The 14,804-nt window shown below is 39.1% G+C and overlaps 1 protein-coding gene across 17 annotated transcripts in view; it reads left to right on the top strand.

The window, feature by feature from the left end:
- The window catches only part of RIMS1 (regulating synaptic membrane exocytosis 1), a 542,374-nt gene that overhangs the window by 497,331 nt on the left and 30,239 nt on the right, over positions 1 to 14,804 (top strand). For 14 of the 17 annotated variants that reach the window (XM_061623103.1, XM_061623106.1, XM_061623108.1 and 11 more), the window contains one exon: positions 916 to 1,151. The exons of the other annotated variants lie outside the window; for them this stretch is intronic. In XM_061623103.1, the coding sequence (XP_061479087.1) occupies positions 916 to 1,151 (236 nt within the window). The remainder of the gene's footprint in view (positions 1 to 915; positions 1,152 to 14,804) is intronic. 17 annotated transcript variants of the gene reach the window in all.

Consider the following 14,804-nt stretch of genomic DNA (forward strand, 5'->3'; position numbering starts at 1 on the left):
ATATAATTTTCAATATCAATTATCCACAGGTTTAGGTAATGCATGCCAGCAATGCATTTTATCGCAGGGCCTACTTGTTTTCTTAATTTTGATTTTAGTCTTATTGTCTGCCCCAAGCTATAAGGATAATATGGATGAGAAATCCAAATAAAATCATTTTTATTATTATTTTTTTAAAATTATTATACTTTGCTATTTGCATAAGGAATTCTATAGGAAATAAGAAAATATTAATTGTATCTCTATTGCCTATCTTAGGCAAGTTTCTACGATGAAGCATGGAGACTTAAAAACCCCCACACATAGCTATTTAATGAGGATTTAATGTGGGATTGTAAATAGGTCAACCAGTTATTTCTCCCAGTTGTGCGTGACCTCAGTCTTTCATCGGAGTGATTTACATTAATGAAGGGTGCTTATCCTGTTGTTTTATATTTTATAGCAAGTCTTATTTTGATCAGAATATATCGTGGGTGGAGACGCACATGTATATGGAGTTGACATGTATATGTCTTTTTTCCTTTATTGTCTACCACCATAATTATATCTTTGTGTAAACACTGGGAACATGTTCATTACTTTTATTATTTTGAAAGATGTCTCTCATTGGGTAAAGTCCCATCCATTCTCACTGCACTAGCATTCAGATGCAGTGAGTGAAGACAGAGTAAAGTTAAAATGAAAAATGGGAACACCGCTTTCAATTAGGAACGGGGGGGGGAAAGAGTTTTAGGAATCTGAATGCAGCCAACGCAGTTGAGTGCTTTGGTATTAAATAATTTGAAAGTATACGGAACAAGATTTTAAATTGGGGGGGATCAATTAAGTTTTACTATGATGTTTTTAGATTTGAAGGCCTTGTTAAATATAAGCATAATTTACATGTACATATATGTTTTTACTTTATAAATATAGTACGTTTACTCCTAAAATGCAAGGCAGACGGATGGGGCCTTCAGGGAGAACCATCACAAAGAGCACAAGTGTGAGTGGAGAGGTGTATAAACTGGAACATAATGATGGGAGTCAATCAGACACTGCAGTTGGTACGGTTGGAACAGGTGGGAAGAAAAGACGATCAAGCCTTAGTGCCAAAGTAGTTGCCATGGTATCTCGAAGAAGCAGAAGCACATCCCAGCTTAGCCAAACAGGTGAGTGAAATATGTACAATAAGAACATGGTTCTTTAAACTTATGAAATGAGATTAGTATTTAGATGCATCCAGTTCAGAAAAACTGGTTCCTGACATGGAATAATTTTTTGTGCTATGGTCTGGTACATCCATTTTTTTCATCAGAGAGACATTATGGCAGGGACAGCCAATGTAATGATCTCATGATGATGCTGGACTACAAGTCTGGCCAACATAGGCAATGGGGGTGGAAAAAGGTGGATGTCATTCAATATAACAAGCGGTTGGAGGGAGGTGCCCAGAATGACAAAACAGATTAAAAGTCACAATTTTATTCCGTTTATGCAATTAGGCAATGGTCAGGGATGATGGGAGTTGTAGTCCAGCAATATCTGGAGGGCATCAAGTTGGTTACTCCTGCATTATAGAATCAATGTTACATCACTTTTTTTCTGGCCCTTGTGATGTAGAAGTGTGATCTAAAAGAGGCTAATCATAATACCTGCACAATTTTAAATACAAATTGTAATGAGTTAAAGCTAGCGATGGGATCAGTTTCTGCAATACTTAGATTTGCCATCAGATTAACTATTATTTCTGATTTTCTCTATCTTTGCGGAGAGAATTTTGAAGTAGCAACTCTCTGCTCCTGGTTTCCAATTCTTCTTTTTTCTGATTTTTTTTTAATTCGCTTTGAAATCATTGGTAGTGTGAGTGATACTTTTATTGATCTACTTTCTATGTGAGGCCTTCAAATTTGTATTCCCTTTCACTGATGTCAGTGAAGTGTTGATTGTAACTGACAGACTGAAAGCAGCAGGTGGGAATGAGGTGTTAATTGTAAGGGGGGGAGACACTGAGTTGATTATCTGCCTTAATCTGCTCTGCAAATGCCCTTGAAAAGGAATGTAAATAGGCAATAATTAGAGAGTTCAGAATAAAGATCCATACCAGTGGAGGTTTATAAATCAATAGCGATTATAATATCGAAAATTCTCTGCAAAGCAAAAAAACAAATGGAGGAGATTGGAAAAATGAAAAGATATCAGAGGAAAAAGGAATTGGATTAATGACTACTAGGGGGCCATGGAAGGTAATAAAGGAGAGAATTCTATCCCTAGTTAAAACAGAAGAAGAAATGTATTGATTTTGAGATGAACTAATGCTGAGTCCTTTTTGTATTTTTTTAAACCCTGAAAAATATGCTTAGTGAGGTGAATTACTAAGAGTGTAGCATGATGCTACATTACATGCTTTCAAAACTCCTTTTTTTGCTGCTTTAGAAAACTTAAAAGCCTCATCTCTATAGCCTAAAGAAAGAGCAGGGTACTAGAAAGAGAATGAAGAGATGATGGATCACAATACTATTAAAATAAATGATGGGGCTTACCTTTTATTTTGATTAGAGCAGGCATCTTTAAATGACTTGGAAAAGAAGTACTTGACGTAAGAGTAGAGTTTTATTAGACTTAAAACAGTGGTTCAATCTCTTGATCAAGATACTCACAGTCTGCAGGTATGTTTCGTATTTCTGATTTGTATAATCAAATATTTCTTTCCCCCATTTTGTTTTTAATCACCATTCCTTCCACTCCATCCTCCTTTCTTGGCATCAATAGGGTAAAATGAAATTAAGCTATTTAAATACTAATAAATGCTTTATGCATCTGTGATTTTCAAATAAACCTGCCATATAAATTATGTGTTTGTATTAATGAATAGATTTCATAAGAAATGTCTGAATTAGAGTTTTGTTATACCAAGAGTTATTTTACTTAGAATACTCAGTGATTCTACAGAAATATACCTGAATGATTTGGAGCACTGGCTACATCTTAAAAGGTCTTCTAAATTGTGGTAATAGATACTGTGTAATGCTAAACTGTGGTAATAGATACTGTGGTCTGTGCAAAAATTAAGAGTTTATATATATGATCATAACAGAACGAGTATGTAAACTTAACCATATTTTTGATATTCTGAATTAATGGTTGAGATGAAAGGCACTGGTTTCATGTTCCCAGATATTTACATTCCCAGACCCAGGTTTAATCTTGCAAAATTGCTGTTACATTTAGTTTTCAAGAGGAGAAGGTCTCACATTTTAGTACAGTCTAGGAATCTTTGTGTGCCGAAATACTACTACTGTTAAGGAAATGGAAGATTCACCTATCACAATGTAGTATCCTTATAGATCTCTTATCACCCCAAATCAAGACATATTCACTTGGACATCCAGCACCCCAATCCAAAACATGTAAGTAAAAATGCTTGTAGTCTAGTTTCTGAAGATGTTCATTTACATTGCCCTTCAACATTCCCTCTCCCTGTTAAACTGGCATATGAGGAATAAAGACATGCTGCTGTTCTAACCTGTACAATCGTGCATGTTCAATCAAAGTTTTCAAGTATCTCACCCTATATACTATTACAATTATTACAATAATTAAGGTTATAGTGTGCAAAAAATCCAGGGTATGATTATGGAGATAGGTTAATTTCCATCAAGAAAATTTATCATGTATCTTTAACTAATTTTGGAATACATTTCAGTTTATTTTACCATCAATAACAATAAAATAACTGCAGTGGTACACCCATTTGTTTGGGAGGAAGTTCTATTGAAATCCCTTAGGCTCACCTCTAAATTAGTTAAAATGAGACAAGTAAATAAGCATCATCTGGTTTTCCCTCTGAGATACTCTTAGCCTCATTATAATGTGTTTGTACTTTATAGCTTTGTATGTTAATATCCTATTAAAATATCATTTACCAAGGTGATGTTCTTACAGTTTTTCCAACGAAATAAGTGACAAATTCCCAGGAAACTGGGCAGCCCCTGTTTTGACAATTGTATGAAATGAATTATTGGTGGGTTTGTTCATAGCCACTGCTGTGCAGTGATTTCAGGAGAAAAGTTTTCTTTTCCAGGACAGCTTTAGACTAGATTGACTGTTTAATTTTCTTGGAACTGCACGCCTTAAAAAAAAAAGATTATTTCCATCACAAAACAGATCCTTAGTGTAGTAATAACACTTCCCTTCCTATCCGGGAAAGCATGGAGCTGTTTCCTTTAGAGGCTGTTTTTGGCAAACAGTGCTGAACAATAGCTTCTGAAACTTGTTCTGAAAAGGTGAGTGGATCCTGGCCTTTTGGTACGATACTGCTGGCTTGCCAAAATTGGGTGTTGAAGACAGGATGCTACAAATGACTAAAGTGCTTTTAAATTCCTTGCAGGAATTTCCAGTGGCACATTCTGAACACAGATACTATTCTGTTTATGGGTCTCTGTTTTTAAAAAAATGGAATTGTGGATACAGTTTGCTGCTTGTTTTATATTGCTGTCATCCCTAATGATTATGGTTTGATCTCAAGTTTCCTATGGCTTAAGTAAAAAAATGGAAAGGATATAAAATAGGGAACAACAAAGGTAACTCGTCCTTATACATGTTTACAACATTGTTCAGATTTCTTTGTCATGTTAGCTTCTTTACAAAGAACTAGCCCAACCTACATTCGGGCCGCCTAATCTAATAGATTTTTGAATCGCTTCTGCAAGTCAGCCCTGTTTCAACATTCTTCTTGAGGAAAAGGTTGTCACTTATCTTATGTATGGTTTTCTTGCTTTCCAACCAATGAATTCATAATGTGATGTAGAAGTCTTCAGTACAGATTTTGGTTTGGAAACAATGCATGTTTATATTCTGTGAGGGTTTAGTAATTAGGATACAACTACTGAAAGATGTAACATGCTAAGCCATGTAGATGTTTTAGGATGGCAAATTAATATTAAATAATGGGGCCAATCCTGCTTTATTCTAATACCACTCAGATAATACTAGAAGGAATTTGAAAATAATTAGCTTTTTCCTGTTACCTGGATGTCACTGAATGGTTGTAATCCTTTTTACAGAACTAATTATGTGACCAGGATTATTTAGAGTAAAAGAATAGAGGATTTTAAGGGTTTACTTCAATAACTGAAAGGACTTGGTCTAAACCACGTCTCAAGTACATTTATGAATCCTGTAACATTAACTGGATTTTACCACAAGTAAGGTTGCAGTCCTGCATGTTGCTGTTGAATTGATTAAATCCCATTTTCTTCAATGGAATTTAAGCAGATTAACTGTGGGCTTTTTAAGGCTCTGTCTTAAACAGTATTCTTTAAGGGTTTTTAAATTCAGTTTTATTTAATACTTGGTTTGTATTTTACATACATATTGAGAGAATAAGCAGTCTTTTCTACATGAATGAAATCCCCTTCACATTATAAATAACTACAGTTTAAAATACTGCTATATTGGCTCTGACCATGAATTAAGAAAACATAGACATTGGACATGTATAGTTACTAATCTAGAAGGAGAATAGGGTAATTCAATTCACTGAAGCCAGAGAGTCTGCTGGTATTCCCACGCCATCCTGCCTCTCTGTGGTTAGGACATTAGGTGTGAGAGATCAGATGGCTTACACACACCCAGAGAAACTTCTGATATTTTTTCCTGTACAGCAGCTCCACCTCACAATTCATTACTTGGTTTTGGTAAAATTGCCCTGAGTTTTGGGATTGCTTGTGCAAGGAGCTGCCACTTAGAGGAAGGAACTTGGGAGCTCCACTGCATTCATAGGACTCAAAGTGATTCTTTGGCTCCTGGTCAGTGTTTGACTCTCCATCTGTTAACAAACTGATGAGTTAGCTTTTCTGTGACCAAATGTACAACAAAACCAAAGTTGGGTGCGATCCAGAGTGAATTAAGTACGCCCAGGTCCTCTTGAAATCAACTAGACATATAAACACAGTAGATCCCATTGATTTCAGTGGGCATACCTGACTTTTTTCATCTTGTCACATAAGACTTGGTCCAAGTGTGATCTCTGCTGGAATCAGCTTACAAATACTTTGCTCAGCCAGCAGTTTCTGAAGAGGAAGAAACACTAGTTTCAAGCTGGGTTTTTCAGAGTGATATTGAGGTACTTGAGAATTACACCAAAAAGTGCATGCATATAGAAGTAAATCCAGATCCTATTAAAATCAAAAGGATCTGTGCAGTTCTCAGTTGGATGCAAAGACTAGACATTGTTATGATGTAGAATAAAGTGTTCCTTATGCCAATTTATTGCAGGAGGCTAGAAATATTTATCGCTAGAGAGACAGAGCTGAGGAAATATTAAAATTGAACAAGAAGGGAGTTGGATTACTGGCAACATTTTGGATGGTGGATAAATGTGATTACTTTAGCTTCAGTCAATAACTTTATGATGACCCCTCAAGCCCTAATTCTCTTTGTGCCTCAGGTATATTGCTTAAGTGAAGTAGTAACATGGAGGTGTTACAAGAAAAAAATGAATGTGTTACCAGAGATCTCTGCAGTTTGTTTTCTCACTTTGATTTGACCCCTGATAAAAGCCTAAAATATTCACTAATAGGCAAAAAACCTTGCGGTTTAAGAATGTACCTATAGCCTGAGGAAGTGGATTGGACTGTGAAAGACCAACCCAAATGGTGTTTGCATTTTGACCAGTTTGTAGGGCAGTACAATATCTGAGAGAGAGGTTTAGGTCTCCTGCTCCCCTGGTGCATTCACTATAGCTGCCCAATTTCCCTGCTTTTTAAAGTTTGATAGAAATATCTGTGGGCTATAGGTACGTTCTTAAACCGTAAGGTTTGTGCCTATTAGTGAATTTCCCTGCTTTTTAATCCGGGAGGTAAGAAATGGGATCCTGTGCAAGTTTGCTGAGAATGGATTGATCATTTGCATGCTTATTGAGTTCAATGGGATTTACTCCCCTGCAATCATGCTTAGGATAGGTGAAACTGACCACGGAGGGAGGGGAGGAAACACAGAGGGAAGGACTGGGAGGAGAGCAGGCAGGAGGGGGAGGGGTGGAGGACAGGTTTGATCATTTGCATGTTTATTGAATTCAGTGCGATTTACTCCTATGCAATCATGCTTAGGATAGGTAAAACTGACCGGGGGGGAGGGAGGGAGGGCTGGAGTGGGCAAGGGAGGAGGAAGAGGGGAGAGGAGGAGGAAGGGAGAGGAGAGGGGAAGGAGGGGAAAAGCAGGTCTGATCATTTGCATGCTTATTGAGTTCAGTGGGATTTACTCCTATGCAATCTTGGTTAGGATAGGAGAAACTGACCATGGGGGAGGACGAGGAGGAGTGGGAAGGGGAAGGAGCGTATTGGAGGGGGGCAAAGGAAGAGGGAGGGGAGGGCAGGTTTGATCATTTGCATGCTTATAGAGTTCAATGGTATTTACTATTGTGCAATCATGCTTAAGATAGGTAAAGCTGACCATGGGTAGGAGGAAGAGGAGGGGGAAGGAGGTGATTAGAAGGGGAGGGGTAGGGGGGAGGGAGGGAAGGGGCAAGAGGGAGGGAATAGGAGGGAGGAGAAGGGAGGGAGGGTTTGATCATTTGCATACTTTTGAGTTCAATGGGATTTATTTGTATGCAATCATGTTTGAAAATGGAAATGGACTGCCTTCAAGTCGATCCCCACCTATGGTGACCCTTTGAATAGGGTTTGCATGGTAAACGGTATTCAGAGGTGGTTTCACCATTGCCTTCCTCTGGCTGAGAGGCAGTGACTGGCCCAAGGTCACCCAATCAGCTTCATGGCTGTGTGGGGATTCAAGCCCTGGTCTCCCAGGTCATAGTCCAACACTGACCCATGGAAGGGGCAGGGATGGGAGGGGAAAGAGATTGGGTGGGTGAGCACTGGGCAGAAGGGAAGCCCCTTTCCTTTCCAAAAGGAAAACATTGTGAACAGTATCATTCTTTTTCAGGCTTTCCCCCACCTTTTTATTCTACAGCAAGCACATGTAGCCTCCCACCCAAATTTAGACCAAAGCTGTCACTGGCCACATCCACACCAGACCTTTATTTCTCTTTGGACAGTCATGGCTTCTCTCAAAGAATCCTGGGAAGTGTAGTTAGTGAAGGGTACTGAGAGTTGCTAGGAGACGCCCTGTTCCCCTCATAGACCTTCAATCAGAGTGGCTGACTGTTAAACCAGTCTGGCCGCTGGAGCTCTCTCAGTGCAACAGGAGTCTTCTCTCATCACCCTTCACAAACTACACTTCCTAGGATGCTCTGAGGGAAGCCATGCCTGTTTCAAGTGAAATCAAAGTCTGGTGTGGGTGTGGCCCCCTGATTAGGCAAGCCCAGCAGCGGTGAGTCTGGCTTTTAGAATTCTGACAGTTGGTTCTTACTGAGCATGCCCCACATTATCATAGGGTTCCAGCCAAGATTTATTAAATTAATTAAAAATCAGCCAGGCATTTTTTTAACTTTTAAACTGCAGAAGATGAAGGTCAGAGTATGGGGCAAGGTCGGTATTAGGATTACAGGTACTCTGGGAACATGGCTGATTTTTAATGAATTTCAACAGATTATGAGAACTCTGGCAGAAAAAAGTCCAAAAGGGCTCTGAGTTTTTTTCTCTCTTTTTAGACTTTGAACTGTCTATTCTCTCTGACTGTTTTGTGTATCGCCATGAAAATTGAGAGGGTTGTTAAGCAAGCGTTTCTGAGTTCAGGACTGTAAGTTTGGTAAGGTTTTATTTTGAAATGAGGTTATGGGAAGCATCAGAATGGCATGGGGGGTATTTTCAATTTAACATTGCAGAATGTGAAAAACCCATGCTGGCTATAGTATACAGCCACTCTCATGGCTGTATAATACACGTCAAAACGTGTTGGACATCTTATTTTTTACCTTTTTATTAGGAATTGAATAATTGAAACAGGTTCACAAAGAAATTATGTCATGTGTTAAATTTGCAGGCTTCTCCAACCCGATTACTTTGAAATACAGGGCCAGTACCCAGTTAAAATGGGCCCATTCTTGAATCAATAGCACACAACTGCATATAACTGAGTGCAGAATAACAGCCCTGATACAATTTTAACAAATTGTTAATTTTCAAAATACTGCATAAAGTAAGTGTGTATGCAAGTGTGTGGGTGTTCTCATATACATATGTGCACAAATATGTGGATACCCATAATAATTTATGATGGGTGGAGAGGGTAGATAAAGTAAAAAGATTATCCTTGCCTCTCTTTGTTCTCTTCTTCTCTCCCACTTCCCATGTCCTCCAGTAGGTGCATCATCTTTAGTTGGAAAGCTGCCCTATAGGTAGTAGGTGCACAGTAATGTACATTTCTGGAAAAATCAGCCAGAGGTGTAGTCGTCCAGCGTCTCAGGGGGTCTAACATTTCAAAGCCAGGTCCCAGCAGGGTCTCTGTGTCTCCAGCATCCTATGAGCCAAACAGTGTGAAAAAGGAGTCTGTTGGCCATTGAGAAGAGTCTTCTAACATGCTTCATTGTCCTTTCCTGCTGATTGGAGCCAGTCAGAGTGAAAAGAGGTGAGTCAGCCACTGAGGAGATTCTTCCCAGTAGCTGACACAGTCCCCTTTCATGCTGATTAGCTCCTAGGGACATCTGTTGAAAGCATTAACAACAATAGAGAAGCAGAAAGCAGTATTCAGACATGGCCAGATTATTCTATAATCTTAGAAGGTTGTATAATTTTTGAAGGGGGCATGGCTATGACTATCATGAAGGGACCCTGCACTTCAGAATTTGCCAGTACACTACTGATCAGCCACATACAAGCTGTGGGTGGAACATCTTCACTTTTTGGTGATGGTGGGGAGGGCCTCTAATGAGAAAACATACCCAAATCTCATCATGTCATACAAATCTGCACAATAGGGGAGGGTTCTCTGTAGCATATAGATGAAAGCTATATTGGAGGTTGGGTGATGTTCATGCGGGAAGAAACCCATCTTTATGGTTCTTTCATCCTATTATACTGGAGTGGCAAGGGAACATGCCACGGTAAAGCAGCATTCTAAGGAGTGCCTGATTTGAAACAAATCCACCACAGGAAAGATGTGTCCTGGTTTCTAAGAAAAAAGGAAGGACAAACAGAAATTCAAAGGACCACTAGAAAATAAAACAGAAGTAGGAAAAGTGCACTAAAGGGAAGGGGAAAACAAGCTCTTTAGGATCTCAGGGATTTCTATTTTCTGGTGTCCAAACAACCTTTGCAGCTTTCTAGACTCCGCTCCTGAACTCTAGAGATGCTAAAAATCATGGCCAATAAATCCTGAGCTTAAAGGCTTAATGGAAGAGAGAGATATGGATTCCAGGGTACCTTTTTTGTGGTTGGTCTTCCATAGTTTTTCTGTGTAATAATTACTGAAAATTGTAAATCTCTCCACAATATTCTATAAAGTATGAGTTGATTATTAGTTTGGTTTTCCTGCCTTCCAAGGTCCCTAATGAATGTAGACTATAGCAAAAAATGACTTGTGACTGAAGCCAGTTGATCATTCCATCCTAACACTGCTTTATACCAAGTGCTCTTTTCTGTTGAGGAAAAAACTGCAGGAAGTCCAGACCTTATTTTCCACCCAGACACTTGAACAAATTTAATGTTTTAATTCTTACTGAGGGCTTACTTAATATAGTTGAGATTTAAGTTTGCTTATGCCTAAGAGGTAAGTCTATATTTTGTTCATTTTGCTTTGGAATGTTTCAAAAGTTATATTATATACAATCCTGTTACTGCTCAAATGTATAGTAAGAGAAAACAGGATTGGTGTGCTACATTGATCTGAAGTCACAGACATTGTAAATAAAGTAGATTCAGAAACCTGTTTTAAAGAAACTATGATTATACTGTGAAATTAGTAAAGTAAATACCGCCCCGCTCGCCGGCACAGCCTGGACGAGGGGGGCATAGTTGCTGATGGGGGCGACGACAACGACACCATCTTCAGAAAGGGCAATGTTATGTGTCACAGCTGTTAGATGCGTGCGGCATGGAGGGGCGGAGCTCTGGGGCTTATTTAAGTCCAGGCCACCCCTCCTATCCTTCTCTTTGGCACGAGACGCCCACCGCGCCCTCCCTCTTTTATGGTGTGTTCATGGGTTGCTTCAGGGCTGAGTAGGAATTTTTATCTTGCCCACCCTAGTTGGCGGGCAGGTTTTTTGCCTGCTCCACACTGTGAGACTGGGAGGGAATCGGGTTAGGGGGCGTTGTGATTAATAGGTTTGGTTTTTCGCTATAGTTTTTGCTATAGTTTAATAAAGTGGCCCTTGTTCAACCCAAGCTGATGTGGCTGTGTCTTATTTTGCCCCTCAGCTGCAACTGAATCTCAGGAGTGGAGGGAATCAACTAAATGAGAATGGATCAGCAAAGTAAAAATAGATCACATAGAAAGCAATGATGGTAACTGATGAAACTAATTTTTTGATAGCTGAGATAATAAATAGCTGATATTATCTGGAGCATTTCCTGCTTTGCAAAAATGTGTGCAAGTTCTTCAGAGGTGTATTTTGTAAACACAATTTCTTAGGTTATAACTATCTCATCTTCATTGGCTTTTCTTCCCCACTGACATATGTCTATCTGGACAGTCATTACCACTGTGTCTTTATGCAAGAACTTACTTTCAGGAGTACTTTGTTTTTGACCCAATTCCTAAATCAGTATGCTGAAAGAAAAAAGTCGCTATTGAGACAACATAAATTACTTGGGGGGGGGAGTGTGTAGTATGGTTTCCAGATGTATTAAATATAAGCTACTGTATTTCAATTTAGTTTGCAGATTGCTCTCTCTGACAAAAGCTATGCATTAATTTATTTCTACTCCATTTTATTACCATCTTTCCCTATAATAGTCACTGGCAACTGCAAGTTGGTGCTTTTCCATTCTCATAATGTTAACCTGCTCTAGTTTCATTCTGGAAATTATCTGAAAAAAGGCATCATAATAATTCATAGCTGGACAACCTTTACTGTAAGCATGGCATCTATGCCCTTTAGATTTCCTTTTGCTCCCTTTTCTCTTAAGTGCCAGTAAGGTGAGAGAAAAGACAGATGCCTGCAAAACATTAACACAACTGTTTTACAACAGCTTAAGAGTGCACCACAGGGGCGCCATCTTAATTACCTCTATCTAAATATGACAGATGTCATTGTCAAGCCCTCAGTAAAGCAAAATGCTTGTTATTATTCAACGGCCACATTCACAGAGATGCAGAGTCACGACTCCATGAAGTTAAGCAGAGTGGAGAATCCTGTATTTTTTTCAAAGAAAAATATGAGGGACTTGGGGGAAGGCAATAGTAAATCCCTCTCTCCCTTCCCTAAGTTCTGCTCTTTTTTTGCAGGGGCAGGGGGAATCAGCCAGACATTCCACCATGTTTTCCTTCTTCCATTCCAGCTGCTGCTTACAGCTTGTACGTTATTGGAGAATTAAGTTAATTTATTCACATTTCTATTTGCAGGTCACTTCCTTTGGCAAATATATACTGATGCTGCCAATAAAACTTTCATGCCTCCCAGCCCTAGGCAGTCCAGTGACACATCTTTCTTCCTGAAATATCTCTGTTGTCCATCTCTGCTGCACATCCCCGCTTTCTTACCTCCTACATACATCCACACTACACCCCTGTCCCTTCTTCTCTTCCACGCCAGCATTCACCCCATGTCACTGCACCTCCAGCCTAAGGTAACACCGATCTAATTTAAAAGGACTGCAGCAACAAAAAAGGCACCTTTCAAATTTCTAGTCTCCTTACTGGGTGGTTCATAGCATACCTGCTGAATGGATATGGCATGCTTTGCAATGTGCAAATCAGAGGCCGAAATATCACGACAATGCCTTAGAAAACACATGTCATTTGCTTATAAACTGATGAAAAAATGAGTTTTGATACGTTTGTGCGGGTGAATTTTTTTTTAAGTGTACTACATCAGTAGTAGAGTTAGGAGCAGCTGTGGGAAGTGAGGTGAGGTGGCAAGCAGTAAACTAGTATCAGCACTGAGTGACTATCAAGAGGAAGGTGACCATTGCTGGAAGCAACCATGGCAGGACAGGGGGCAACTCACAGAGCATTGTGCAGTTGTGCTGCTAGGCAGGAGAATCTGTCATCCATGGGATCTTTCAAACCAGGCACATGCTGAATCTTAGGAAATAAAAAATCTTGGGACACAATTTAAACATGATGGGCTGATGCACAGGGTAACCTGTGCAGGGTTCTATGTTCTGTGCACTGATGTTCTCAGCATATCTCATTTAAACCTGGTCACCTAAATTACATGTACAGCATTAACACCGGAGACTGAGCAGGTGTCATGCTAGCATGCTATCTCTGCACTTGCAGAAGCAGAAGCCTGGTTTTGAGCATGAAGCTGCCCATGTGGAACACTGCATGCATAAGTTTTCCTTTTCAGCTGGCATCACATACCATACCATAGGCACACAGCTTTCTTTTATTAATAGTTTTATTACATTTTAGCATATACAAAAACATTCAAATAAGAAAAAGTCAACCTCAGAATACAATAAAGAAGAAACTGGTATTCAGAAGTAGCCTAAGTGCTACTCCACCAGTGGAAATGGTGGTGAGGTGATGCTTAAACCACCAGCAATCCCAGGATGCCAGTAAAAAGCTATGCTAGCATAGACATTCCACCAGTGGCACTGGAGAAAACGGAGTGTGTCAGGGCTGGTGTGGATATGCCAAACCTAAGCCTCTGTGTTTCCCCACACTCTGATAGAAACAGAGCAACTCTGTGCCAGCCTTGGGGCTGGTGTTGTTTATTCCTTCCCATTATAGTCAGTCGGAAGAAGAAAAAACTGGCTCCCACCCCTCCCACAGATAAACTGCAGGGCAGTGGATGCTCTGCAAGCAGATCGACAGGTCACACACATACGTAAATGGCTGTCAGGATTGCTCTACCCATCACCATCAGAGGCCTAGAAGAGAAAGGTGACTTAGAGATATATATGTGTATTGATGGAATTGATCTGCAATGTGTGTTTACTTTATGGATGAAGCAAAGAACTGGGGCTCACTCTCAGTACACTTCCAATGTGTAGACAAAATTGCTATGCAGCACCCAGTTCTGAAAGCTTCCCATGAAATGGTCACATGCCATTCTTCATATCCTTTTTCATAGATTTCTCATAAGCAATTTCCCTCATGTTTTCAATTGTAATTTTTTCTGTAAATAGAAAAACTTAACATATTAGTTGGATAAATATTTCATTCTAAGTGGTAAAATATTCAATATCTCATGTGAAGAATTAGGTGAACTGTATGTATCTTCATATGCGAAACAGCAACATACAATATGTAAAAATAAAACATTTTCAGATTCTTGAAAAGAAAAATAGCTTTATGGATCAACCTGGAAAATCATGAGCTTGCAGACATCTTACTGTTCTGCAATTACTGCCCATTTGTTCCACAATGTTTTATGTAAGTATTGAACCATAGATACTGGCACCTGTTTCACTTTGAAATTACTTTAAAATAGATATTTTGGGAACAGAAAGTTTATAACTTATTTTGGGTTTTAAAAGGTATCGTTTTACTTGGAGATTTGTTTCTACATCAGTTTGTGTTGCTCAAGAGATTAATGTTTAATCTTTCTTACATGATAATTTTTTTGCTAAAAACAATATATGACGTGTAGGCAAAAATGCTTACACAAACAACCTTTTTGCTAAGCTTCATTGATATATATGCGAACGAACCACAGATCTATATATATTGCAGCAGGGTGATTTTAGTTTAAACAGAAAGGTATCTATTTTTCACTCTCCTTTCTGAACATATACAAATGGTACTGTTCATCT

This window comes from Rhineura floridana, chromosome 4 (assembly GCF_030035675.1).
Source record: "Rhineura floridana isolate rRhiFlo1 chromosome 4, rRhiFlo1.hap2, whole genome shotgun sequence".
NCBI classification, from domain to species: Eukaryota; Metazoa; Chordata; class Lepidosauria; order Squamata; family Rhineuridae; genus Rhineura; species Rhineura floridana.